The 26,034-nt window shown below is 35.9% G+C and overlaps 1 protein-coding gene across 1 annotated transcript in view; it reads left to right on the forward strand.

Annotated features, from left to right (window-relative positions):
* The window catches only part of MACROD2 (mono-ADP ribosylhydrolase 2), a 2,293,708-nt gene that overhangs the window by 3,146 nt on the left and 2,264,528 nt on the right, over nucleotides 1-26,034 (forward strand). Inside the window, exon 2 of the mRNA XM_052650651.1 lies at nucleotides 4,005-4,121. Coding sequence (XP_052506611.1) covers nucleotides 4,005-4,121 — 117 coding nt within the window. The remainder of the gene's footprint in view (nucleotides 1-4,004; nucleotides 4,122-26,034) is intronic.

A 26,034-nucleotide genomic window follows, 5' to 3' on the forward strand; every position in this document is an offset into this window, starting at 1 on the left:
GCTTTCTTCCTTTTTTTAGAGGAAACACTTTTTTTCTTGGTTTCTAAGGTTAACCCATCTGCTTCTGCTCTTTATATCATCTGTATTCTTTGAGATCTTGTATTGTCATTTATGCTTATTTGGGTATGTTTAGTTTCTCAGTGTCTTTGGGTTCCTCTTCTCAGCCTATAACAATAATTAAGTCTCTTCTACCCTAAGGTAGTTTTCCTTCCACAGGGTTCCCTTTGGAGTTGCTATTCTCACTTTTCTCAGTTCCTCAGTCTCCTGGATCTCAGTTATGCTTTAAGGAAACTAATGTTTCTAAAGTCATTCAGTAATAACAATGATGATGGTACTGGTATAAAAATACTTACTATTTGAGTTCTGGTTTTGTGTGCCCAGCACTATTTTAAGTACATACTTGAATTGTCTTATTTAATTCTCACAACTTCATGAGGTAGTATATTGTAAGCTTTGAGCTTTGAACTCCATTTGCCTGGGTTTGAATCCTAGTTGTATTGCTTACTAGCTGTGGAACTTTAGGTAAATTATTCAACTTCTCTTTTCTAGTTGTCTCATCTATACATTGGGAATAATACCTACCAGCCTACCTCAAGAAGAGAGATGCAAAGAAATTAACCCAAGATCACATAGATTTGCATGATTTGGCATTAGAATCCAGATGGCTCTGTTGACCATTTTGTTCTCTTTTCAGTGTTCTTGACCCAGATGATAAAAACGTGTGGCTTATTAATTTTCATTCTTCCTGATTGTCCTGTAGCAATTGACAAGGTTTCCCCTCTTCTCCTTATTAAAACACTTTTCTCTGCTGGTTTCTATATCGTTGGGACCCTGATTCACCTTGTACCCCCAGTGACATCTGTTTTATTTTATTTTCCCATCTTTGTGTCCACTCCCTAAATGTTGTTCGCTTGAGGCTTGCTTTCCTGTCTCATCCTTCCCTATGAACTTACTGTAGGACTAGAATTTTAGGTTATGAATTCCAAAATCACTAGGATGGTTTTCTTTCTCCTGAGTTCCAGATTCTTGATTTCAACTTGAATGCCCTGGAGGTCTTAAATTCAATATAGTGTTCACTCTGGAGTATTGTAGTATTGAATATATCCCATGTAAGCCAGTTCTAGGAGTAGGGAAAAATGTTGCTTCCCTAGTTTTTGTTCATTTGTGCTTACATAAATACTGTTTTCAGTTTATTTCTATGAAAGAATCTTTTAAATTGATTATTTTATAAGGGTTAGATTACCTAAAATGAGATACTATCCTTAAAACCACTTACCTAAACTACTGTACCTCATAGTATGCTGAAAGAGAATTGAGAGTGCGAGTATGACTGTCAATAGCTCTACATCATGGAGGCCTTTGGTAAAGTACATGATACATGACAGCTGACATAACAAAATGAGTGAGGACGCCAGTGTCAGTTTATACATTGAATATTAGTAAATCTTAACTTGTTACTCCCTTAGATTCAAACAGAATTTTTACATTAATTTTCCTCCTGTATCCTAGTAGATCATTTTATGCACCATCTAGGATGTGCATAATCAACTTCTGTATTAGTGGTGTAGTTTGTAGGATAAGGGCTTCCTTGGTAGCTCAGCAGTAATCTGCTTGCCAACGCGGGAGATGTAGGTTTGATCCCTGGGTGGGGAAGATCCCTTGGAGAAGGAAATGGCAACCCACTCCAGTATTCTTGCCTGGGAAATCTCAAGGACAGAGAAGCCAGGTGGGCTACAGGCTATGGGGTTTTAAAGAGTTGGACACACTTAGCAACTAAACAACAACAACAACCCAAACAATTTTTAGGGTAAGATTAAACTGCTTGGCATGGTATAGAGATTTCTGTGCATTTTTGTTTTGTTTCCAGTTACTTTTCAAATTTGTTGCCATTTTCCTCCTTGTATTAATACCTTCATTAAATTATTCTTGAATAGTTTATTCAAAACTCAAAATTCTCTAAGCTAGACTTCAATAGTATGTCAACTGAGAACTTCCAAATGTTCAGGCTGGATTTAGAAAAGGCAGAGGACAAATTGCCAACATCTGTTGGATCATCGAAAAAGCAAGAGAATTCCAGAAAAACATCTATTTCTGCTTTATTGACTATGCTAAAGCCTTTGACTGTGTGGATCACAACAAACTATGGAAAATTCTGAAAGAGGTGGAAATACCAGATCAACTGACTTGCCTCCTGAGAAATCTGTATTCAGGTCAAAAAGCAACCGTTAGAACTGAACATGGAACAACAGACAGGTTCCAAATTGGGAGAGGTGTATTGCAAGGCTGTATATTGTCACCTTGCTTATTTAACTTATATGCAGAGTACATCATGCAAAATGGCGGGATGTCATGATGAAGCACAAGCTGGAATCAAGATTTCTGGGGGAAATATCAATAACCTCAGATATGCAGATGACACCACTCTTCTGGCAGAAAATGAAGAACTAAAGAGCCTCTTGATGAAAGTGAAAGAGGAGAGAAAAAGTTGGCTTAAAACTCAACATTGAAGAAACTAAGGTCATGGCATCCAGTCTGATCACTTCATGGTGAATAGATGGGGAAACAATGGAAACAGTGACAGACTATTTTCTTGGGTTCCAGAATCACTGCAGATGGTGACTGCAGCCATGAAATTAAAAGACGCTTGCTCCTTTGAAGAAAAGCTATGACCAACCAAGACAGCACATGAAAAAGCAGAGGCATTACTTTGCCAACAAAGGTCCATCTAGTCAAAGCTATGGTTTTTCCAGAGTCATGTATGGATGTGAGAGTTGGACTATAAAGAAAGCTAAGCGCTGAAGAATTGGTGCTTTTGAATGTAGTGTTGGAGAAGACTCTTGAGAGTCCCTTGGACTGCAGGGAGCTCAAGCCAGTCCATCCTAAAGGAAATCAATCCTGACTATTCATTGGAAGATCTGATGCTGAAGCTGAAGCTCCAATACTTTGGCCACCTGCTGTGAAGAACAAACTCACTTGAAAAGACCCTGATGCTGGGAAAGATTGAAGGCGGGAGGAGAAGGGGATGACAGAGGATGAAATGGTTGGATGGCATCACTGACTCAATGGACATGAGTTTGAGCAAGTTCCTGGAGTTGGTGATGGACAGGAAGGCCTGGTGTGCTGCAGTCACCTCTTGGGGAGCTTTCCCTGAGACGGCAGTACTGTATTGTGGCTAATGGTGTAGGCTATAGTTGTTGATGGAGATATCTATGTGGCTTTTAATGGAAAGCTCTCTTGATGTGAACAAACTGCTGAACTTTGATGTGCTTCATTTCCCTATTGGCAAAATCAGGATAATTATACTATCAGTTTTGCTGAGTGTTGGAAAGATTATTTTAATTAAAGTATACATGTGAAGGTCCTGGCACACAGTGAGTTCTTTATAAATGACATCAGCTGTTGTTAATTCTAAGTGTTTAACACTTAGAATTAGTCTAACACTTTAAAAAGTGTTATAATGTTACAATCAAGACTTATAAAGTATTATTTATATCACCTCCACAAAGGTATTATTAAATTGAAAGGGCATTTTTATTGTTGGTGGCATCATAGAATTAAGGAATATCTTGGTGGTTGGTTTTCTTGTGCTTTTAGCATTTGTATGTATTTGTCTTAGGATTTTTTATTTTATTTATGTAGCTATTGTTTTTTATCTTACCCATTTCCTCTTTTGTCTTATGAACTCCTCCAGAGTTAAGGGTCACCTTTGTACCTGCAGTGTATAAATGTATCATTTGGCACATAGTGGACTGTCAGTAGATGTCCGAAAGAGCTTCTTTCTGGGCTGTCACAAGAATGTTTTCCTCATCAGGCTTTGATCTTTTTTTTGCCTGCTGAGTGTTAATTTGACTCCATTCAAATACGGAGTCACTGATTTGTATTTTGGTATTCTTCAAGCCCACATCAACTCTTGGTTAATTTAACATGGTTAATATTTAAATTATAAAATAATTCCTGAACTTAAAAGTTAAATACAAATGGAGATTCTGCTTTTATTTTGCAAGAACGTTTGCTGAAGATGACCATAGAGGAGAGACGCAAAGAATACATAAGGGACTATGTTCCCCTGAGCACCATCCCATCGTGGAAAGAGGAGATGAAGGGCAAGAGCCAAAATGATGGTAAGTTTCTCAGAACATTTTTTCAGGTAGATACCATTCCTATTTGTTTATGACCTCTGCAGGACACTTGGTGATAGAATGGAATAACTGGCACTTAATAAAGAGATGTCATTTTTGCTATATGAAATAATTGGTTATCATTTAATTGTTTTTAGCAATCTACCCTGTGTTATTTAAACTTAAGAAATTGTATTAACGTAATTCATGTTTAGAAATATACCACATTTATGTGGTGCTTTTTTTATAGTTCCTTTAAAAAATCTATTCTACAGTAGTGTTTGGAGCAAATGATATTAGGGATATGCTGCTTTGGTGGGATGGCCTGTTGAGTTTGTTTTGATTAGGTTCATTTGTAAAGTTATTTTAAGAATTGGATACAGTTGAAAGAGTGTATTAGGAAGAACAAAGAAAAACCAAATAACATTTCATGTAATTTTAGAGAAGAGTTTATATGTTGTATGATATGTTATGTTTACCTGTAAAGTATTTGTATGACAAAGTTAACTCACTGTTAAAGTTTTTATGATCTAATGAGAGTCCAGATTGTTTCAGGGAAATATATGTGTTAGAATATAAATGAACTATTAAGTATTAGAAAGGTATATGGAAACAGTTCTAAAAAAGCATAAGAGATTTAATGGATGTTTAACATATTATCTCTGAATGAGTACTCATTGGTGTTAATAGTCGGAATGTGAAATTTAAGAAGAAATGGTGTTTTTTAAGGATATATAAATATTGAGAATGAAAGCTAATTTTATGAAAGTGACTTAGAACCTTCTAATTTCATAGATTGTGGTCTTAGATTGGGGCTTCCCTGGTGGCTCCAGACAGGGAATTATAGAGTATACTATGGACCCAGATCAAGAAGACTAGCTTGGAATTGCTATGGCTGAAATCTGTGGAAAAAGCAGCCAAATTAGCCTTTGGTGTTTGTGCAGAGAACACGTTTACCTCAGTGTTTGGGCTTTAGAGAGATTTTTTTTTTCTAGTTAGGCAAAGCCTGTGGGTTCTTTTAGAGCTTACTCTGCCTGGAAACATGTGTGACCTTGGGCAAATGAGGTAGTGGCTGTACCCCAGGTTCTTTTGGGGTCACTGAACAAGCTGATTGAGTTGTACACATCTGACCTGCTTGCTCAGTGTCTTCAGCAAATGCAGTTGTTTTAATAATGGTTGAATTAAGACATCATTGAGAGAAGACAGTGCTGTGTAAAGAAAAGTATAGATCAGAAGGACAGATTTCTGGGCCTTCTCTGAAGTAGGGCCATGTGCCTCTTCATGTTTTGGTCTCAGTTATTCTTTTGTTTATGAGAAACTGATAGTGAATACTTAAGCTCCACTTTTTGTGACAGGTGAATCTCTCTTTTACTTGTGCTTCGTTTATCTGATTTTCTTTCTTCATTGCTGTTGTAGGTGGTCGTTTTCTAAGGCTGATGATCTATTTAAACAAATTTTGCATCCTGAAACAGGTAGATTTCTGTTGCTGTCAGAATAATTGAAAAAGGAATAGTGATACTCGGGCTGCACTGCCCAGTTTTGGGTCTGCTCACGTCTGTGTAGAGGCTTGGCTTTTATGCTTCTATTTGAATATTCATCATGAGAGACTTAGGGTTAAACTGGGGCTCCTCTGTCCATGGGATTTTCCAGGCAAGAGTACTGGAGTGGGTTGCCATTGCTTTCTCTGTAGAAAACTCAAAAGTTGGATATTTTCAGAGATACCACAGACCAAAATATTTCCCCCAGTCAGAAAAGATACATTGAATAACACCTCACATTGTTATTCCCTAACAAGAGCTTATTTAATCATTTCTCCCAATATAAGCTCTGTAAGTGATTTACAACTGCTGTCTAAATTTCATTTTTTTCTTCAAGTTTTTTGAATGTGTATGTTTTTCATGAGGAACTAGGTGGTGGTATCAGAATTGTATTTTTATTAAACAGTGTTTTATTTCCTTTTAATGTTACTGTATTGTGACCCAGAAATTGGTGACTGGTCTCCTCTCTTTTTCATGAAATGGACTATTTCTTTGCATTATATATATCTTTCATTGTGCTTTCTTCCAGTGTTACCTATCCAGTGCTCAATTATACTGAAATATTAGTCAAGAGAGTTTGGTATTTTATTAGTTTAAAAAGATCCTTTAAAAATACACATCTTTGAAAAATGATAAAGGACAATTATATAGTAATATTTTTATATTTTATTTTTAAGTGTTTAAGCCACTGCTTGTAAATGTATATGTATTAATATATAAGTAGGTATTGGTATTTGTAATAATTTAATCTTTTAAGTATAAGATTTCAAACTAAGTTTTACAGGACATCTGTTTATGAGTCTATGTCATTTAGTTTCTGATTTGTAGGAAAGGGATAATATTTGTTGGGCTAGCATAAACATAATATTCCAATTTTAAGTTTAATAGTTTATTGTTTATTATCTGTGTTTTTACAGAAGACCATTTTGGCCTTGATGTCCATGATTACATGGGACATTCTCAAGCTATTAAAAATTTTTTTTCTTAATTTTTTTCAATTTTCCTTTGATTAAATGCTTCTTATTATTTTATTGTAATAGACATTTAAATAAAAATGAGAGTGGCCAAATGTATTTGTTGTAATTTTAAGCTGTCTTAACAAAAGGAAACCAAAAATTGCCAAATAATATAAAATCAATGTTTCTGCAGAAAGGAAGAAGCAAGTAGATGATATTTTTTACTTTGACTTACTAGTTTGATAATATCAGAAAGCTAGGGACCCGTAGATGGAGAAGGAAATGGCAACCCACTCCAGTATTCTTGCCTAGAGAATCCTGTGGACAGAGGAGCCTGGTGGGCTGCTGTCCATGGGGTCCCACAGAGTTGGACATGACTGAAGTGACTTAGCAGCAGCAGGGACCCGTAGAAGAAAGAATGGGAGATTACCCAAAAGACTGATACCCAAAAACCCATTTGCTTATTATTCGTGCTTATGTTTGTCAACTACCATTAGTAAATCTCTGAAATTACATGCTTCTGATTACTTCTTCCGCTGGTTAGCAATTATGTAATAATTCTCTTCATTTGTCAGTTGCTCTGTTGTAGGGAATTTTAAAATACTTGTTTCTCCTATTATACTATTTCTCTAGCACCTGTAATAGTGCCTTATGCCTAGGTGGGCTCAGTTAGTACATTACATAAGAATGCCTCAGAGGTTAACAGTCTATAAAGGACAGTGCTTTTTAAATTTTTTTTCAGACTTTAAAATGAGCATTTACGTCACTTTGTATAATGGCTCCAGTTTCATCCACCTCATTAGAACTGATTCAGATGTATTCTTTTACAGTCTTTTGGACTCTGGGAGAGGGAGAGGGTGGGATGATTTGGGAGAATGGCATTGAAACATGTATAATATCATATATGAAACAAATTGCTAGTCCAGGTTCGATTCATGATACAGGATGCTCAGGGCTGGTGCACTGGGATGACCCAGAGGGATGGGATGGTGAGGGAGATGGGAGAGGGGTTCAGGATGGGGAACACATGTACACCCATGGCGGATTCATGTTGATGTATGGCAAAACCAATACAGTATTGTAAAGTAATTAGTCTCCAATTAAAATAAGTAAATTTATATTAAAAAAATAAAAAAATAAAATGAGCATTTAAAAAGATATATAAAAATAGACTAGTAAAATGAAACTTTATGTGCCCACCATCCAATTTCAGCATTTAATAATGATTAGTTTTATGTCATGTATGTTCCCTGGACATTTCTCCCAGACTATTTTGGAGCAATTCCTGTATATCTTACCAACTTTATCTGTAAATACATGTATATATGCCTGTGCATGCATCTGTAAAAGGTAAGGGCACATGTTTGTTATTTTAATATAACCACACTACTACTGCACCTGAAAATTAAGAATTCTTTAATTAAATGTCCAATTAGTATTCAAATTTTTCTCATTATCTCATAAAGAGTTTTGCTTTCTTGTATGGTTGGTTTTCTTGAGTCAGTATCTAAACAAGGTTCACATACTGCATTTAATTGATATATTTCTTAAGTCTCTTTTAACTTGTAGTTTCTTCTCTTTCTGTCCTTTTTGCCTCTTGCAATTTATCCATTGAATAAAGTAGGCTATTTGTCTTATAGAATTTTTCACATTTTGGATTTTACTCAGTGCATCTTTGTTGTGTCATTTAGCATGTTCCTCTGTCCCCCTGTGTTTCTTATGAGCTGGTAGTTAAATCCAGAGGCTTGGTCAGACATGAGTTTTATTTTTTGGAAAGATTACTTAATAGATTATTGTACCTTCTTTTTGCATAATGTCTGGTTATTGCTTTCTGTGATGATTAAGACTGGTCACTAGGTTCAGATACTGTCTGCCTAATCCATTCTTTGTAACGTTCCCTATCAACTTTTTGCCTACTGAATTTAGCAGCCATTGATGACTGATGCATTATTTTATTAGGGGTTGCAAAATAGTGTTATTGCAATTTTATCATTCCTCCTTGTTTATTAGTTGGACTTTCTATAAAGAATTTTTCCTTATCAATTTTTTTATTTTCATGCAGTATAATTTATATAGAAAAGGCAAATAAATGTGGTTTCTTTTTATTTGCCTGTTTTCAGATTGTGTTGATTTTCTGAAATCCTATGAAAGTAACCAAAGGTTTTTTCTCTTTGAATCTTTCTCTAGTCCTTCTGCTGCTGCATATCATAAATGGGAATGCCTCATTTAAAGTTAGTACCTGTACAGATACATACAATTACTAAACTGCAGTCCTAGGATATAGTAGAAAGACAAAGATATATGAATGGATGGGTGGATATGATATAATAGAAGGATGGCATTGCTTCTTTGTAGGGACAAAAGTTCAGTTCCCAGGTTTAATTGGTGTGTGTTCTGTTCTCTTGTGCTACTTTCTTTGCTAAAGTTCTGCTAGAATACCAGTCAGAGAAACGTGATTTTGCCATGCTTAGGCTAATTGTCTCTTACTGGTTGCCCTTAGGGAAAATAGCTATAGTTATAGGAGGACTGTGAGTCATTACTGTTAATGTTTATATGGAACAGTAAGGGATGAGAACTAAAATAATGAAGATAAGTTAGGTGGAAACTATAAAATTATTTTAATCAGGTATGACAAAATAGTAAAAGGGTCATTTAGAAACTTGATATTTCATATCTTATATGTAATATTCAAATCTGATTTATAGGTCATTTGAAAACATTTAACTAGAAAATACCTGAACTGTGAAGTCTTAGTAAGTCTGAATTTCCATTTTTTGAGGTGTATAGAAATATTTTGAGATTTGTGGGTTGACTGGAGGCATGTGTGTTTGTTTCTTTTGATTAACTTAGAAGTTCAGCCTTTTTTGCTCTCTTTAACTAACTTCTACTTTTGAATGATTTTTAAGAGGTAATGGCAAACCAAAAAATATGTTATTTCTATAAGAGGTGATAGCTGACCAAAGAAATAAAAGTTAAGTCCAAATTCCTGAGTCTCACTATCACATTGAGATCTTATTTCAATGTTTTGAATTTTGTTATATTTTACCTATGTCCCACGTTGACTATAGATATTCAAAAATTATCAAAGAAAGAGTATCTTAGTCATGTTTCATTTCCAGTGCAGAGCCCTGTATTTTTATCCTTAGTAAATTAGCAATAACTGTTTCTTGAATGTCAGTATATTTATTAATCACCAGATATGAGGAAATAAGAATATAATTATGTTGCTGAAAATCAGATGGACAGGGTAAGGGACCATATGGCAAAACAAATTAAAAAATTTTAGTAACTATGATGAGGTGGGCTTTGCTACAGATTTTTAAACTATATTAACTGCATTATTTTTATTAAATATTTAATGTTGTTTGGAAGACAGGCCACAATTTAAAATGACTGAATAGTTAGAAACATGGTATTTAAAACAAGATTGAATTTAGTAGGGTTATAAAAATTGGAAAGGTAGGTTTCCTATTATAATCTTTTGATATTGATTCCTTTTAATATTATTTTCAGTTTGAGCACTATGCTTTAAAAGTAAAATAATCTGTAGAAGCAGAAGAAAGCTCAGAGCAGAACACTCAACTTTATTAGGTACAAGTCTTTTGTTTTCAGTGGGTGGTGATTTTTTTCCCCATGATCTTAAAATGAATTTAATTAAAAAACAGAAATCTCTTTTTGCCTCAGGTACCTAAGATCACTCAGGCTTATTCTTTTAACATTTATTTGTGAAGTTTCCATTACCTGTGAAGATGTTGCCCAAGTAGAGCTTATATTAGAAACAGATATTTTTCATTCCAAAAGTGAAAAGTAGACTAAAGACTGGGCTTCCCAGGTGGCTCTAGTGGTAAGGAACTTGCCTGCCAGTGCAGGAGACATAAGAGACTTGGGTTCAAGCCCTGGGTTGGGAAAATCCCCTGGAGAAGGAAATGGCAACCCACTCCAGTGTTCTTGCCTGGAGAATCCCATGGATAGGGTCACAAAGAGTTGGATATGAATGACGTGACTTAGCACAGAGCACACACAGATTAAAGACTAAAATCCTAAAATGATCTGAATTCTTCTATGATCTGGCCTTTCTCCTTTTGGCCTCTTATTATATCACCCTTTTTCTTGGTCTCTGCAACTAGCCACACTGTCCTTTCTCTTTCTGGAATGTGCTGTGCTCCTTCCCACTGCTGATTATTCCTTTTGTTTTTATCTTCACATCTCAGCTTTCACTTCTCAGATTGAAACCTTTCTATTCTCCCTGAAGTCTTCCCTGAACCCTTACTCTGAAACAGGTTCCTATATTAAATACTTTGATACAGCATTGGTAACAGTTTGTTTTTAATGTACTAAATCATAGAATTATCTGATCAAGATTTATCTCCTTATAAAGACTACTTACTATGAACATTGGGACCATGTTGTCTGTCTTAACTCTCCTTTATATCCCTGGCATCTAGCATAATGCTTGATGCACTGTAGATATTTAATAAGTATTTGTTTTGTGACTTGAATAAATAATAAACTATTTGCCTGGTGGCATTTCATTTCATACATTATTTTTTGTCTTCTCACCTTTTTTTTCCCACTGAATTATAAAGATTCATGTGGGAATGATGGCCTTAGAAATTAATCCAGTTGTTTTTAACGTAGATAATAAATACTTTACCTGTCTGTAATATAAGGTCAGTCTTACTCTTTTAAAGATTAGATAGCCTAATATATGCAGATGACACCACCCTTATGGCAGAAAGTGAAGAGGAGCTAAAAAGCCTCTTGATGAACGTGAAAGAGAAGAGCGAAAAAGTTGGCTTAAAGCTCAACATTCAGAAAATGAAGATCATGGCATCTGGTCCCATCACTTCATGGGAAATAGATGGGGAAACAGTAGAAACAGTGTCAGACTTTATTTTTTTGGGCTCAAAAATCATTGCAGACGGTGACTGCAGCCATGAAATTAAAAGACGCTTACTCCTTGGAAGAAAAGTTATGACCAACTTAGATTACTTTGCTGACTAAGGTTCGTCTAGTCAAGGCTATGGTTTTTCCTGTGGTCATGTATGGATGTGAGAGTTGGACTGTGAAGAAGGCTGAGCACCAAAGAATTGATGCTTTTGAACTGTAGTGTTGGAGAAGACTCTTGAGAGTCCCTTGGACTGCAAGGAGATCCACCCAGTCCATTCTGAAGGAGATCAACCCTGGGTGTTCTTTGGAAGGAATGATGCTAAAGCCGAAGCTCCAGTACTTTGGCCACCTCATGCGTAGAGTTGACTCATTGGAAAAGACTCTGATGCTGGGAGGGATTGGGGGCAGGAGAAGAAGGGGACGACCGAGGATGAGATGGCTGGATGGCATCACGGACTCAATGGACGTGAGTCTGAGTGAACTCCGGGAGTTGGTGATGGACGGGGAGGCCTGGCGTGCTGCGATTCATGGGGTCGCAAAGAGTCGGACACGACTGAGTGACTGAACTGAATGATAAATAACAGTAAAGATTTTACAGAACTACTGTATAGATATTTAACTAGTTAGTTGACCCAAGGATGAGAATTCATGTGTTACGTGCATACATCAGCATTGTATATTGTTATTTGTAGTACTTAGTAACTAAACATCATTATTTTAATTTCTGTGTGCTTAAATGTCAACAAAAGTTAAATGAGTGTAAATATAGAAACTTAGGCCTATTATATAACAACAGTTTTAAGTGTGGAAAAATTTTCAGGTATTCTGAGTATCTTTATTTTGTGATTATTGATTTTTGACACATAAAACAACCTAGAAATTATCTTATTATTATATCCTGTTTAAGCCCTTTACTGAGTTTATTGGTTTGCGTCAATAAAGAACTTGGCTACAGATAAAGAATTAGGTTCCCATGGAAGAATTAAGCTGAGTAAGAAAATTTTGAGGATAAATGACATTCACACTAATGTGTGAAAATATAAACAATTTTTGTGTAGTGGTATTTTGGGTGAAGGTGTAAGCATCAGTTTAGTCAGACATTTGTGAAATAAGGTTAACTTCTAAAATGGAGGAAAAAGAATATGAAATTATATAGGGATTCATAATTCATTACATGGTTTTTGTTTTTCCTCTGCCTTTATCTCATCCTTGGTCTTCTAAACTACTTTCCAACACAGTTTTAACAACACATAAGTTTTATTGCACATTGCATTGTGTGCCACCAACTGCTATGTAAATTGTCCTTGTATTTAAACTTGTTTTTTAAAATAATGTAGAAACAAAAATAAATTTTTTTTGATACATGTAAATATGACCCAGTTTTGAAACCACAGGATTAAAAGATCTTTCTGTGTATTTTGTAGGTCTGTAACTTCACCACAGATTGTGTTAGTTTTCTTTTTTAACCCATTAAATGAATTATACTAGTAAGTATGGTTTTACTTAAATCTATTTGATCAGTGCAGACAGATACTTTGGGATAAGTTGTAGACAGGTGGTAGCCAAAGTCAATGTTCCCTCCTGCCCTCACCCCCACCTTGATTGTCTTTCCTGTATGTGTAAGTGTTCAAAATAAGGATTTGAATATAATTTACTGTTTTATTGAAGCCTTTGGTTTAGGACAAGTTGGGAGTTATTGATGAAGCAAGTAACAAAATATAGGTAATAAAGTTCAATAAACATCCATATGCCTGGCCATACGAATGCCAGGGCAGAAGATACTTGTGCATTTGGAGGTTTGGGAATACTACATTTTAGTTTGGTCTCGCTCCAGGGCAAGTCATGGATTTCAGACTTTTGTTTGTTTCCTGGAGATAGAATTAGGATATATTCAGTTAAGAATCCAGACTATCCCATCATAGAGGTAATTCTCCCGTCAACTTAGATTTGAGATTATATCTGCCATATGAAAGTAACAGAGTTAAGAGATTTCCCAAATTTTATACTTCTGTACTAGTGATTCTGTTGGGGCAAAAACTTTAAGGTTGTTTTTTTTTTTCTTTCTTTTTGGTATAAGTTGAGGCTTAATGTGTCAAATCCCTTATGATTATACAGTGGAAGTGACAAATAGATTTAAGGGACTAGATCTGATAGACAAGAGTGCCTGATGAACTATGGGCAGAGGTTCGTGATATTGTATAGGACACAGGGATCAAGACCATCCCCAGGAAAAAGAAATGCAAAAAAGCAAAATGGCTGTCTGAGGAGGCCTTACAAATAGCTGTGAAAAGAAGAGAAGCGAAAAGCAAAGGAGAAAGGGAAAGATATATCCATTTGAATGAAGAGTTCCAAAGAATAGCAAGGAGAGATGAGAAAGCCTTTCTCAGAGATCAATGCAAAGAAATAGAGGAAAACAATAGAATGGGAAAGACTAGAGACCTCTTGAAGAAAATTAGAGATTCCAAGGGAACATTTCATGCAAAGATGGGCTCAATAAAGGACAGAAATGGTATGGACCTAACAGAAGCAGAAGATATGAAGAAGAGGTGGCAAGAATACATAGAAACTGTACAAAAAAGATCTTCACGACCCAGATAATCATGATGGTGTGATCATTCACCTAGAGCCAGACATCCTGGAATGTGAAGTCAAGTGGCCCTTAGGAAGCATCACTATGAACATAGCTAGTGGAGGTGATGGAATTCCACTTGAGCTATTTCAAATCCTAAAAGATGATGCTGTGGAAGTGCTGCACTCAATATGTCAACAAATTTGGGAAACTCAGCAGTGCCCACAGGACCGGAAAGTCAGTTTTCATTCCAATCCCAAAGAAAGGCAATGATAAAGAATGCTCAAACTACCGCACAATTGCACTCATCTCACACGCTGTAAAATAATGCTCAGAATTCTCCAAGCCAGGCTTCAGCAATATGTGAACCGTGAACTCCAGATGTTCAGGCTGATTTTAGAAAAGGCAGAGGAACCAGAGATCAAATTGCCAATATCTGTTAAATCATCGAAAAAGCAAGAGAGTTTCAGAAAAACATCTATTTCTGCTTTATTGACTATGCCAAAGGCTTTGACTGTGTGGCTCACAATAAACTGGAAAATTCTGAAAGAGATGGGAATACCAGACCACCTGACCTGCCTCTTGAGAAATCTGTATGCAGGTCAGGAAGCAACAGTTAGAACTGGATGTGGAACAACAGACTGGTGCCAAATAGGAAAAGGAGTACGTCAAGGCTGTATATGGTCACCATGCTTATTTAACTTCTATGCAGAGTACATCATGAGAGACACTGAGGTGGAGGAAGCACAAGCTGGAATTAAGATTGCCGGGAGAAATATCAATAACCTCAGATATGCAGATGACACCACCCTTTTGGCAGAAAGTGAAGAAGAACTAAAAAGCCTCTTGATGAAAGTGAAAGAGGAGAGTGAAAAAGTTGGCTTAAAGCTCAACATTCAGAAAACTAAGATAATGACATCCGGTCCCATCACTTCATGGCAAGTAGATGGGGAAACAGTGGAAACAGTGACAGACTTATTTTTTGCTCTCCAAAATCACTGCAGATGGTGATTGCAGCCATGAAATGAAAAGATGCTTACTCCTGGAAGGAAAGTTATGACCAAACTAGACAGCATATTAAAAAGCAGAGACATTACTTTGTCAACAAAGGTCTGTCTAGTCAAGGCTATGGTTTTTCCAGTGGTCATGTATGGATGTGAGAGTTGGACTGTGAAGAAAGCTGAGTGCCGAAGAATTGATGCTTTTGAACTGTGGTGTTGGAGAAGACTCTTGAGAGAGTCCCTTGGACTGCAAGGAGATCCACCCAGTCCATCCTAAAGGAGATCAGTCCTGGGTGTTCATTGAAGGGACTTATGTTGAAGCTGAAACTCCAATACTTTGGCCACCTGATGCAAAGAGCTGACTCATTTGAAAAGACCTTGATGTTGGGAAAGATTGAGGGCAGGAGGAGAAAGGGATGACATAGGATGGGATGGTCGGATGGCATCACCGACTCACTGGACATGAGTTTGGGTAGGCTCTGGGAGTTGGTGATGGACAGGGAGGCCTGGTGTGCTGCAGCTCATGGGGTTGCAAAGAGTTGGACATGGCTGAGTGACTGAACTGAAATGTTATCATACCCATCAACTATATAATAATGGGAGTGATTTCTATTACTTTGTTAAGTATATGTGTCTTCTTTTTTACCTCTGGCAATGCACAGAGTTTGGGATTAAATGTGTCTCTCCTCACATCCCAATTCTGCTGCTGTATACCCTACCCGGAGAACCTATGACATCCCTAAACTTGTCTCCTCATGTCTCAGTTACCTCGCTGGGGTATTTATTTCTCCTTTTTAAGGTCATGATGAGAACATAATTGAGATCAGAGCTCCTTTTTATTACAGAACACACCTTCCTCTTGTGTGAAACTTCTTGTGCTCATAGCCAGTGTATAATAGAAGGCAGATTTTTTGCCTGTGCTTGTGACTGTAAATACACATACAGTTTGAATTTGGACTGTCTGCTATAGAAGGTAGGAAGTGTGACTGTTTCTTAGAATTTATGTATGATGTCTAGCAGAGGTGGTTGTATACCAACCCATTTTGTAGTTTGAGGTAAGTATGCTAAGTAGAGTTACAACTGGTCAAGGAAAAAAAATTTAAGACATTGGTTATTTGGAAACATCAGAAACTAATTTTTTTTTTGTTTCTTCTGTGAGTGCTTGTATGTGGTTTTTAAGAATTTTGAAATTTGTGCTATTAGATTTGAGAGAGAAGATGGCATGTAAAACTTAAAATACTTTCTGAATTAAAGGCTACTGTTTCATAATTTCTAATTTTTGTTATTATTTAGCACTTAGTTAATAACAAACTAATAAAATTTCTGGCCTTTAATGTGTATGAATTGTCATTGAAAAGGAAAAAAATTTCTGTTTAAAACAAAATCTGGCTGAACAGCTTTCATATACTAGGGGAATAGCATAATATGTACATCAGAGGAGATGACTTTCAGTTCAGAAAAATATCTTGAAAATTTGTGGATATGAGAATCTTGGAAAGTAAAGGCAAAAGCAGACAGGAATTTTGAGTTTCTTAGGCTGCCTGAAAGAGAAAAGTGTGAAGGATGTAGGAACAAAAGGATAAGGAGATGTGAGAAGACACAGTGGAGAGCAAGAGGTGGCAGGAAGCCAGTCCTGATGTAGAGACAATCTGTCCATCCTTAAGGAATATAAATAGGATGGGCTCTGGAGATATTTATCTTACTTTGTTAAAATAGCAGGTGTGTCTGGGTGGAGATACCCAGATCCCTGACATCTTGGTTGTTTTAATGATGGTAGAAATTAAATGACTCTTAAGAATACTGAATTTGACCATGCTTATAAATGTCTTTGACAAATACAAAAAATACTCTGGGCTCTGTAGTCTCTGAGTTCTTCATCTTATGCAGGTAATACATGGCTGAGCTGAGATAATAATGACCATATTAAGTTTACTAAACATACGCTTATCTCAGCTAAGTAACTGACTCAGATTTATGGTAACTTGGTTCTTAAGTGTGTTTAAAATCTACTTAACCATTTTAACAATTCAGTGGTTTTTTCAGTACATTTACAGTCATCAGTGTGTGTTAGTCGCTTAGTCGTGTCTGACTCTTTGTGAGTTCATGAACTGGGGTCTGCTAGACTCCTTTGTCCATGGGATTCTCCAGGCAAGAATACTGGAGTGGGTTGCCATTTCCTCCTTCAGGGGATCTTCCCCACCCAGGGATCAAACCAGGGTCTCCTGCATTGCAGGCAGATTGTTTATCATCTGAACTACCAGGGCTTCTCAATTCAGTGGTTTTTCAGCACACTTACAGTCATCATCAGTACCCATTTCCAAAACATTTTTATCTTCCCAAATAGAAACTTGGTATCTTCCTAGGTGGTTCTAGAGGTAAAGAACCTGCCTGCCAATGCAAGAGTCATAAGAGATGTAGGTTCAATCCCTGGGTCATGAAGGTGCCCTGGAGAAGGAAATGGCAACCCACTCCAGTATTGTTGCCTGGAGAATCCCATGGACCAAGGAGCCTGGCGGCCACAGTCCCTGGGGTTGCAGAGTCTGACACGAGTGAAGCGACTTAGCATGTACACACCTTCATGACGCGTTATATAATAACTTCCCATTTTCCTCTTTCAACCAAGTTCTAGCAATCTCTACTTATTTTTTGTCTCCATAAATTACCTGTTCTAGACTTCATATAAGTAGAATCATGTATTTGTTTTTTATGTCTGGCTTATTTCACTTATTAAAATGCTTTCTAGATTCATTCATATTGTAGTGTGTGTTAGAATTTTGTTCCTTTTTATGGTTGGGTAATATTCCACTGTGTATATATGCCACGTTTTGTTTATTCATTCATTTGTTGATAGACATTTGGGTTTCTACCTTTAGGCTATTATGAATAAGGATGCTGTAAACTTTGGTGTACCAGTATCTGAGTCTCTATTTTCAGTTCTTTTGGCTATATAGATAGGAATGGAATTGCTGGATTATGTGGTAATTCTATGTTTAATTTTTCGAGGAACCACAGTACTGTTTTCTACAATAGCTGTGCCATTTTACATTCCCATCAGCATTGTACAGGGTTTCTTCCACATTCTTGCAAATGCTTGTTATTTTCTGTTTTTTAAAATAATAATAATAATAATATAAAGAATAATTTCTTTCAGCAGTGTTTTCTAATTTTCATTGTACAAGTCTTTCACCTCAGTGGTTAAATTTATTGCTAAGTACTTTATTCTTTTTGATGCTATTGTAAATGAAATTGTTTTCTTAATTTCCTTGTTAGTTGTTCATTGCTTGTACATGCTCAGACATGCAATTGAACTTTGTGTGTTGATTTTGTATCTTGGAACTCTACTGAATTCAACCTAGTAATATTTCGGGTTTTCTACACATAAGATCCAAAGAAAAGCAATGCCAAAGAATGCTCAAACTACCACACAACTGCACTCATCTCACATGCTAGTAAAGTAATGCTCAAAATTCTCCAAGCCAGGCTTCAGCAATACATGAACCGTGAACTTCCTGATGTTCAAGCTGATTTTAGAAAAGGCAGAGGAACCAGAGATCAAATTGCCAACATCCGCTGGATCATGGAAAAAGCAAGAGAGTTCCAGAAAAACATCTATTTCTGCTTTATTGACTATGCCAAAGCCTTTGATTGTGTGGATCACAATAAACTGGAAAATTCTGAAAGAGATGGGAATACCAGACCACCTGACCTGCCTCTTGAGAAATCTGTATGCAGGTCAGGAAGCAACAGTTAGAACTGGACATGGAACAACAGACTGGTTTCAAATAGGAAAAGGAGTACGTCAAGGCTGTATATTGTTACCCTGCTTATTTAACTTATATGCAGAGTACATCATGAGAAACGCTGAACTGGAAGAAACACAAGCTGGAATCAAGATTGCCAGGAGAAATATCAATAACCTCAGATATGCAGATGACACCACGCTTATGGCAGAAAGTGAAGAGGAACTAAAAAGCCTCTTGATGAAAGTGAAAGAGAGTGAAAAAGTTGGCTTAAAGCTCAACATTCAGAAAATGAAGATCATGGCATCCAGTCCCATCACTTCATGGGAAATAGATGGGGAAACAGTGTCAGAATTTATTTTTGGGGGCTCCAGAATCACTGCAGATAGTGATTGCAGCCATGAAATTAAAAGACGCTTACTCCTTGGAAGAAAAGTTATGACCAACCTAGATAGCATATTCAAAAGCAGAGACATTACTTTACCGACTAAGGTCCGTCTAGTCAAGGCTATGGTTTTTCCAGTGGTCATGTATGGATGTGAGAGTTGGACTGTGAAGAAAGCTGAGTGCCGAAGAATTGATGCTTTTGAACTGTGGTGTTGGAGAAGACTCTTGAGAGTCCCTTGGACTGCAAGGAGATCCAACCAGTCCATTCTGAAGGAGATCAACCCTGGGATTTCTTTGGAAGGAATGATGCTAAAGCTGAAACTCCAGTACTTTGGCCACCTCATGCGAAGAGTTGACTCATTGGAAGAGACTCTGATGCTGGGAGGGATTAGGGGCAGGAGGAGACGGGGACGACCGAGGATGAGATGGTTGGATGGCATCACTGACTCGATGGACGTGAGTCTGAGTGAACTCCGGGAGTTGGTGATGGATAGGGAGGCCTGGCGTGCTGCGATTCATGGGGTCGCAGAGTTGGACACGACTGAGTGACTGAACTGCACTGACACATAAGATCATATCATCTGTGAACAGATACTTTCATTTCTTCTTTTCCATTCATAGGTGTATTCCCTTTAGGCTGGTGCTGAATTCAGTTTGTGTTTTGTTGAAGATTTTTGTGTAGTTATTCACAAGGAATATTGGCTATAATTTTCTTGTAGTGTATTTTTTTATGTTAAATTAGTTTTGGTAGTTGTTTCTAGGTATTTGTCCATTCCATTTTGTTTATCCAGTTTTTTAGTGTATATTTGTTCGTAGTATTCCCTTATGATCCTTTTTATGTAAGTGAAATTTGTAATATAGTCCCTACTTTTATTTCTGATTTTAGAAATTTTAGTTTTATCTTTTTTTCTTGGTATGTTTTCACTTGTGTCAGTGTATTTTCTGATTGTTTCCTTTGCCCACTGTTAATTCAAGAATGTGTTCTTTAATTTTCATATATTTGTTAATATTCCTTTTTTTTTCTGTTACTGATTTCTAGTTTCATTCCATTATGATGAGAAAAGATTCTTTGTATCATTTCAGTCTTTCAGAATTTATTAAGACTTGTTTTATGGCATAATATCCTGGGTAATATTCCATGTGCACACGAAGGTGACATTATCTTTGGCTGCAGTGTTCTGTATATGCCTGTTAGCTCCTTTTGGTTTATAGTGTTCAAGTCCCCTGCTTCCTTATGATCTTTTGTCCGGTTTTCCATCCATTATTTAAAGTGGGATACTTAAATCTCTTATTGTATAACTATATTTCTCCTTTCAAGTATGTCACTGTTCTTTTACATGATTTGGGGAGCATTTTCTGTTGTTTGGTGCATGTAAATTCATGATGATTTATATCTTACTGATGAATTGACCTTCTAATCAATATATAACATTCTTTATCTCTTGTAACAGTTTTTGTCTGCAATTAGTATAGTCACCTCTGTTCTCTGTTGGTTACTGTTTGCATGGAATATCTTTTTTGGAAATCCTTTCACTTTTAACTTATTTGTGTCCTTAGTGAGTCTTTTGTGGCAGCGTGTAGTTGGATCCATTCGGCCAGATTCTCTCTTTTGCTGGGAGAGCCTCATCCCCTCTTCTCACCTGCACATTACAGTCTGCTGTATGTCTGCCCCTAATCTTGTCCCAGGCTCACAGACTCAGTTTCTGTGAGTCTAATTGCCTAGAGCTTTTATGAGCTCTTTTATGAGCATTGCCTGCTGATTTTTTTATCTTAGTTTTGAGTTAGTTGAAGTAGGGATGAATGTTTTCCATCAGTTCTTCAAGTATCACCAGATAGAGGAGAACTGACTTACATAAGAATTTGCAAATGAGATCTGTTCTAATTCTCAGGAGTGAACTGGCAACCACTGCTACTGCCTCAAGACCAAGACTGCTGCTTTGCTGGGGAGGGTGTAGGGCAAGGATGAGTGAAAATAGTTACAAAAGTTTCCTACTCTTTTGGAAATGAGTTTTTCTTGATTGGGTGTTTGCTTGGCTTCTGTATACCTTAGACTGTTTCCAGAATTTCGGCAAAGTTGATTCAGACAGTTTCTGCATGTTGTATTGATTATATCGGCAAATGAGAGGTTGAAGCTATCTGGCTCACCATTCTGCTTGAACTTTATAATTTCAGATATGAAAACCAACTGATGGCTGTTTTAACAAAGTAACCTTCAAGTTCAGGGGCTTACCCTGATAAAAGTGTTTTTCTAGTTTGCCAAACAGTCCTTTGTGAGTGAGTGTGATTAGTGTCAGTGGAGGAGTGCTGGCAGTGGTGGTGTTTGGACTGGGGAGTGAGAGTGGGGGTGTGTTTGAGGGAGCATTCTATTTCATGTAGTCCTTTAGCAACAGAGCTGATCAAGCCTATGCCCTCTTTAACGTGTTGCTTCTGAGGTTGTCCTGGAGAACCTTACGGGAAAGGGGAAGAGAGGGATGTGTTAGAGGTTTTTATGAGATAACCCTTAGAGATGATGCACTTGATTTTTACTCACATATGTTGGGCTAGATCTCAGGCACATGGCCATATTTAATTGTAAGACAGGCTGAAAAATGTAATCTAACCATATGCTTAGGAAGAGGATGAAACTGGAAACTGGTTTTGATGAACAGTTAATAATTTCTCCCCTACCAGCCATGCACAGAGCTTCCTTGAGCTACCATGTTCTGTTTGAATGAGCTATAAGATACACCACTATTTTATATTTCATTAAGAAGGAAGGGGGAAAGTGTTAGCAATTGAATAAGTACACAATGCCATCTAATCACTCTTACCTCTTTCATTATATTTAAAATGGAAATTATTTTAGATTTACTCAAACAGCTTTGCCTCAATCCACTTCTGAACCAGTTTTTCCCGTTCATAGTTGGTGTGTTTTTTCCATAGAGCTACTTATGTGCAGTTACGAAAGTTGGTGATACAGCACTGCCTCTGTGCCCTGCTTTTGTCTGGGATTTTCTTCTAAACCACTGATAACTATTCTGTAAGTTTTAATGGTGGCATATTCTTGATAGTAACAGATGGTGTTAATGAAAGGTTTTCAACCAATACTTGGACTCATGTTCTTTCTTCAAATGGTCATTTGGATTGTTGCCTGAAATGTTGAGAGGTTGCAGTTGTCTAATTATATCGCCATGAGAAGTGATAAATTCCCATACACAGTGAAGGCTGTCATGACCACCACCTCCATGGCAGCAACTGTAAATACCTTTAATTGTAAGGCACCTGCCAGTTTCAGAGATGTTAAAATGTTTTTATTTTTTGAAAGTATCTTGCAGTTGAAGATGTATATAGCATGTTGAATTTGTTTTGAAATTCAACTGTTTTTTTAATATTTAAGACTTTTAAAAAATGATATCTAAGCTATTGAAAATATTGGTTATTAGAATTTATTAAAAAATTATATTTCAGTTTTTCAAGTTCTTTTCTTTGGATGATTAGGTGAAGGGTAAGATGGATCAGCTATTTGGAGCGCTGGCTTAAAGTTATGAGAGTCTGATTTTAGAACAATACAGGAAAACACTTAAACACTGCTGGTTGTTTCTGAATGGAATTGACTCTGACAGTGCTTTTTCTGTCATTGGACTTATTCATAAAGGTTTTGGATGAATATCAGACAAAGTGAAAGCACTTCTTTTACTGGGCAGTAATAGAACAAAATGTTGTGTGATGTGTCTTTCTGATTGTTGAGATTCTTATTCTGTAATAATTTAATTTTATGTAAGTGGTCTTCCCTTTTCTGATTGTTGACAGTAATTTAGCAATGCTTTCTGTTGGTGATTGGAACATTAGTGATTTTTTTCCTTAATGTAAGACAGACAGCTAAATACATATTTCTGTTCTATTTCTAATTAAGTGATTAAACACACTAAGCCATGGCATTCTTTGAAACACTGATTGGCCCAGAGGAAGTTTAGATTCAAGGAATAGTACTTTTCTCTTTGTGGATTTCACTACAAATGTTACCTCATTTTTCTGGGGGCCCAGGAAAGTTGTTGGTTCTTCTAAGGTTTAGTTTGTGAAAGTGGCTACTATCAATTTTATTTTTAATTTTTATAAAAGTCTTATGAGTATGACTTTCTTTCTTCTCTCCTCCCTCCTTCCTTTCTCTCTGTTGTTAGAGAGTACTTTTGGCCAGACTCTTTGGAATTATCAATACTTAGACAGCTACATAACGAATCTTCTGACCTTTCCTATTAATGGCTCAAATGCTCATTAACGAGGATTGTTCAAACACATTTGGGGAGCACATTAAATAGATGAAGGATCGGGATCTTATAGGAAGAAAGAGAGCCAGAGATACATATTTTTCTTATTTTCTTCCACGTACCCAATCTAGATGTCAAGTTATCTGGGATTTGCTTTTACTGAAAATCATGATAGTGATAATAACACTTCCACTTTAGTCTTTGGCCATTCATAATTTGTGAATAGCTCCAACCTGGAATTTTAAAGACTGTTTATGTTCATGGAATGATTTACTGAGTAAATATATGTTCTTCATTGTAATAAAAACAGTGGGAGAAAACATACCTTTTTTTCTAAATAGAGTTGTACTGTTTTTCTAAATGTTTGATACATCTCTCTCTCTGCTCTATTTTTCTGGTAATATTTCTAATATATTGAAGTACTTTTTATTTAAAGTAAATATATAGTATCTCAGTATGCATATGGATTGAACTTCATTGATGAATTTCTTAAATGCTATGACACATGAAATATGTCTACAAATTAATAAGTAACTTATTTAAAGCTTTGTAATTATTTCTTAAAATGAGTTAACATTACTTACAAGTAAATATCATGTAGCTTTTCTTTAAACATTATTTATATTAAAATTATTTTTAAGAAGAATATATTGTAACAAATCAAATTTTTATTCTAGGAATTTATGTTAAGTATAATAATGATATAAAGAGGTTGGAAACCACTAGAAGTGGTCACTGTTAAACATTTGTATGTCTATTTTTTGTTGTATTTTTATAAAGCAAAAGAGTACATTAAATTGTGGTTATGATAAAGCACTCAAAAGGTATAAAAACATGAAGAATTAACAATGAGAGTTTCCACTTTCCTGAATACTGAATTCCAAACAAGTAAATACTGATAATATTTGGCTCTTGTTTTTCCAAACCTTTATAAATTTTTAGCTTATTTTTCTTTAATGCAGCAATGTGTCAGGCATTGTTCTAAGCATTAGCAAATAGTGGAGAGTTATTATGAATACGTTTTTAAGTACTTATTACCCTAAGTAATAAATTATGAGAAACTGAGACCCAGAGAGGTTAATTAATTTATGGTTTAATCTAGTCAGTCTGTCCCTTGAGTCTATGCGCTTAATTTTTCTGCCTCTTAATGCCTTTGTAATGCAAATACTCTACTGTATATGTACTCTTATATAATATTTTGTTAGTTTTTAGAAAAAACTAACATATATACATAGTTCTTTGGAGTTTGCTTTTTCCACCTAAAACTATATTTTGACTTGGCCTTGCTTTTTAAAAACTATGTTTTATCACAGTTCATTTAAATTTACTTAGCATAAATTATTTTATCCTTGATGGACACTAGGTTTTTTTTTTCCACAGTTACTAAAACATTATGATGACTATGTTAATAACCCATGTGTAGATGTGTAAGATTTTATGTGAAATCGATTCCTAAAAGTGGAACTGGGTCACAGGTAGTGCAGACTTGAAATTTTGGTAATATTGTTAATTTGTCCTTCAACATTCGTCCTTTCCTGTGTGAAATAATTTATACACACATCAGCATTGTATGACTACCTGTTTTCTCATAATTCTGCCAACAAAAGATGCCATTAATTCCTGAAATGTTTGCCAGTGGAAAGGGTAAAAACTATAACTTGTGCTGTTGAAAACTGCATTTCTTGAATACTTCCAATTTATTAGACATTTGAGTTTCTTTTGTGAATTAATCTATTTATAATTTTTTCACACTTTTCTGTTGGATTGCCTGTTTTTGTGTTTTAACTTTTAAATGTTGCAGTATGTTTTAAAAGCCTACTGTTGAAGAGTTTTGTAATTAAGCAAACAGACTTGATACAGATGGCCAGGCTGAGTCCTGGCTCTGCCAAATCTTGGGGAAGGTTGTTTAGTCTTCCTACTTCAGTTTCTTCAGTTTTGAAATAAGGTTAATGATGGTATACCTCAAGGAATTATTGTGAAGGTTAAAATATTAGTAATTTATAAATGACATAGAATAATACCTAACCCTTAGCCAGTGCTCTCAAAGTACTAGCTTATAGTAATTACTGCTCCTGTCACTTACGCTGTCTTGTTATTAGAAAAATTTAAAATTTTTGATCACATTCGCTAGTGTCTTATTTAGTATCTTTTGCACTTGAGATTTTGTTAAATTAAGACTTGTGCTCATTCTAATATCTGTGAAAGCTGACTTTTTAGTCTCTTCAAAAAGTTGGGTAACTTACAGGTTGGTCATCTGTGTGAAATTTCTTTTGTGTGTTAGGAGGTAGGTGGTCTTAGACTTTTGTTCCAAAGAATATCTAGTTATGCCCATTGGTGTTTTCTTAATCATGTACCAAAACTTCCACGTATGCAAGAATTTGTTTCTGGGCTCTTTTTTTCTATTTCATTGTGATCTATTTGCCAATTCTTGTGTCAGTATTACACTTTCATAATTACTATAGTTTATTTACATATTTTGATATTTTGTTTGGGAAAAATCTCTCATTCTTGTTCAGAATTTTCATAGTAATGTGATATACTTTTTCCGACTGATTTTAGATTTTGCTCTATTTAAAGAATAGAATTCTATT

The sequence above is a fragment of the Budorcas taxicolor genome, chromosome 13, assembly GCF_023091745.1.
Source record: "Budorcas taxicolor isolate Tak-1 chromosome 13, Takin1.1, whole genome shotgun sequence".
NCBI classification, from domain to species: Eukaryota; Metazoa; Chordata; class Mammalia; order Artiodactyla; family Bovidae; genus Budorcas; species Budorcas taxicolor.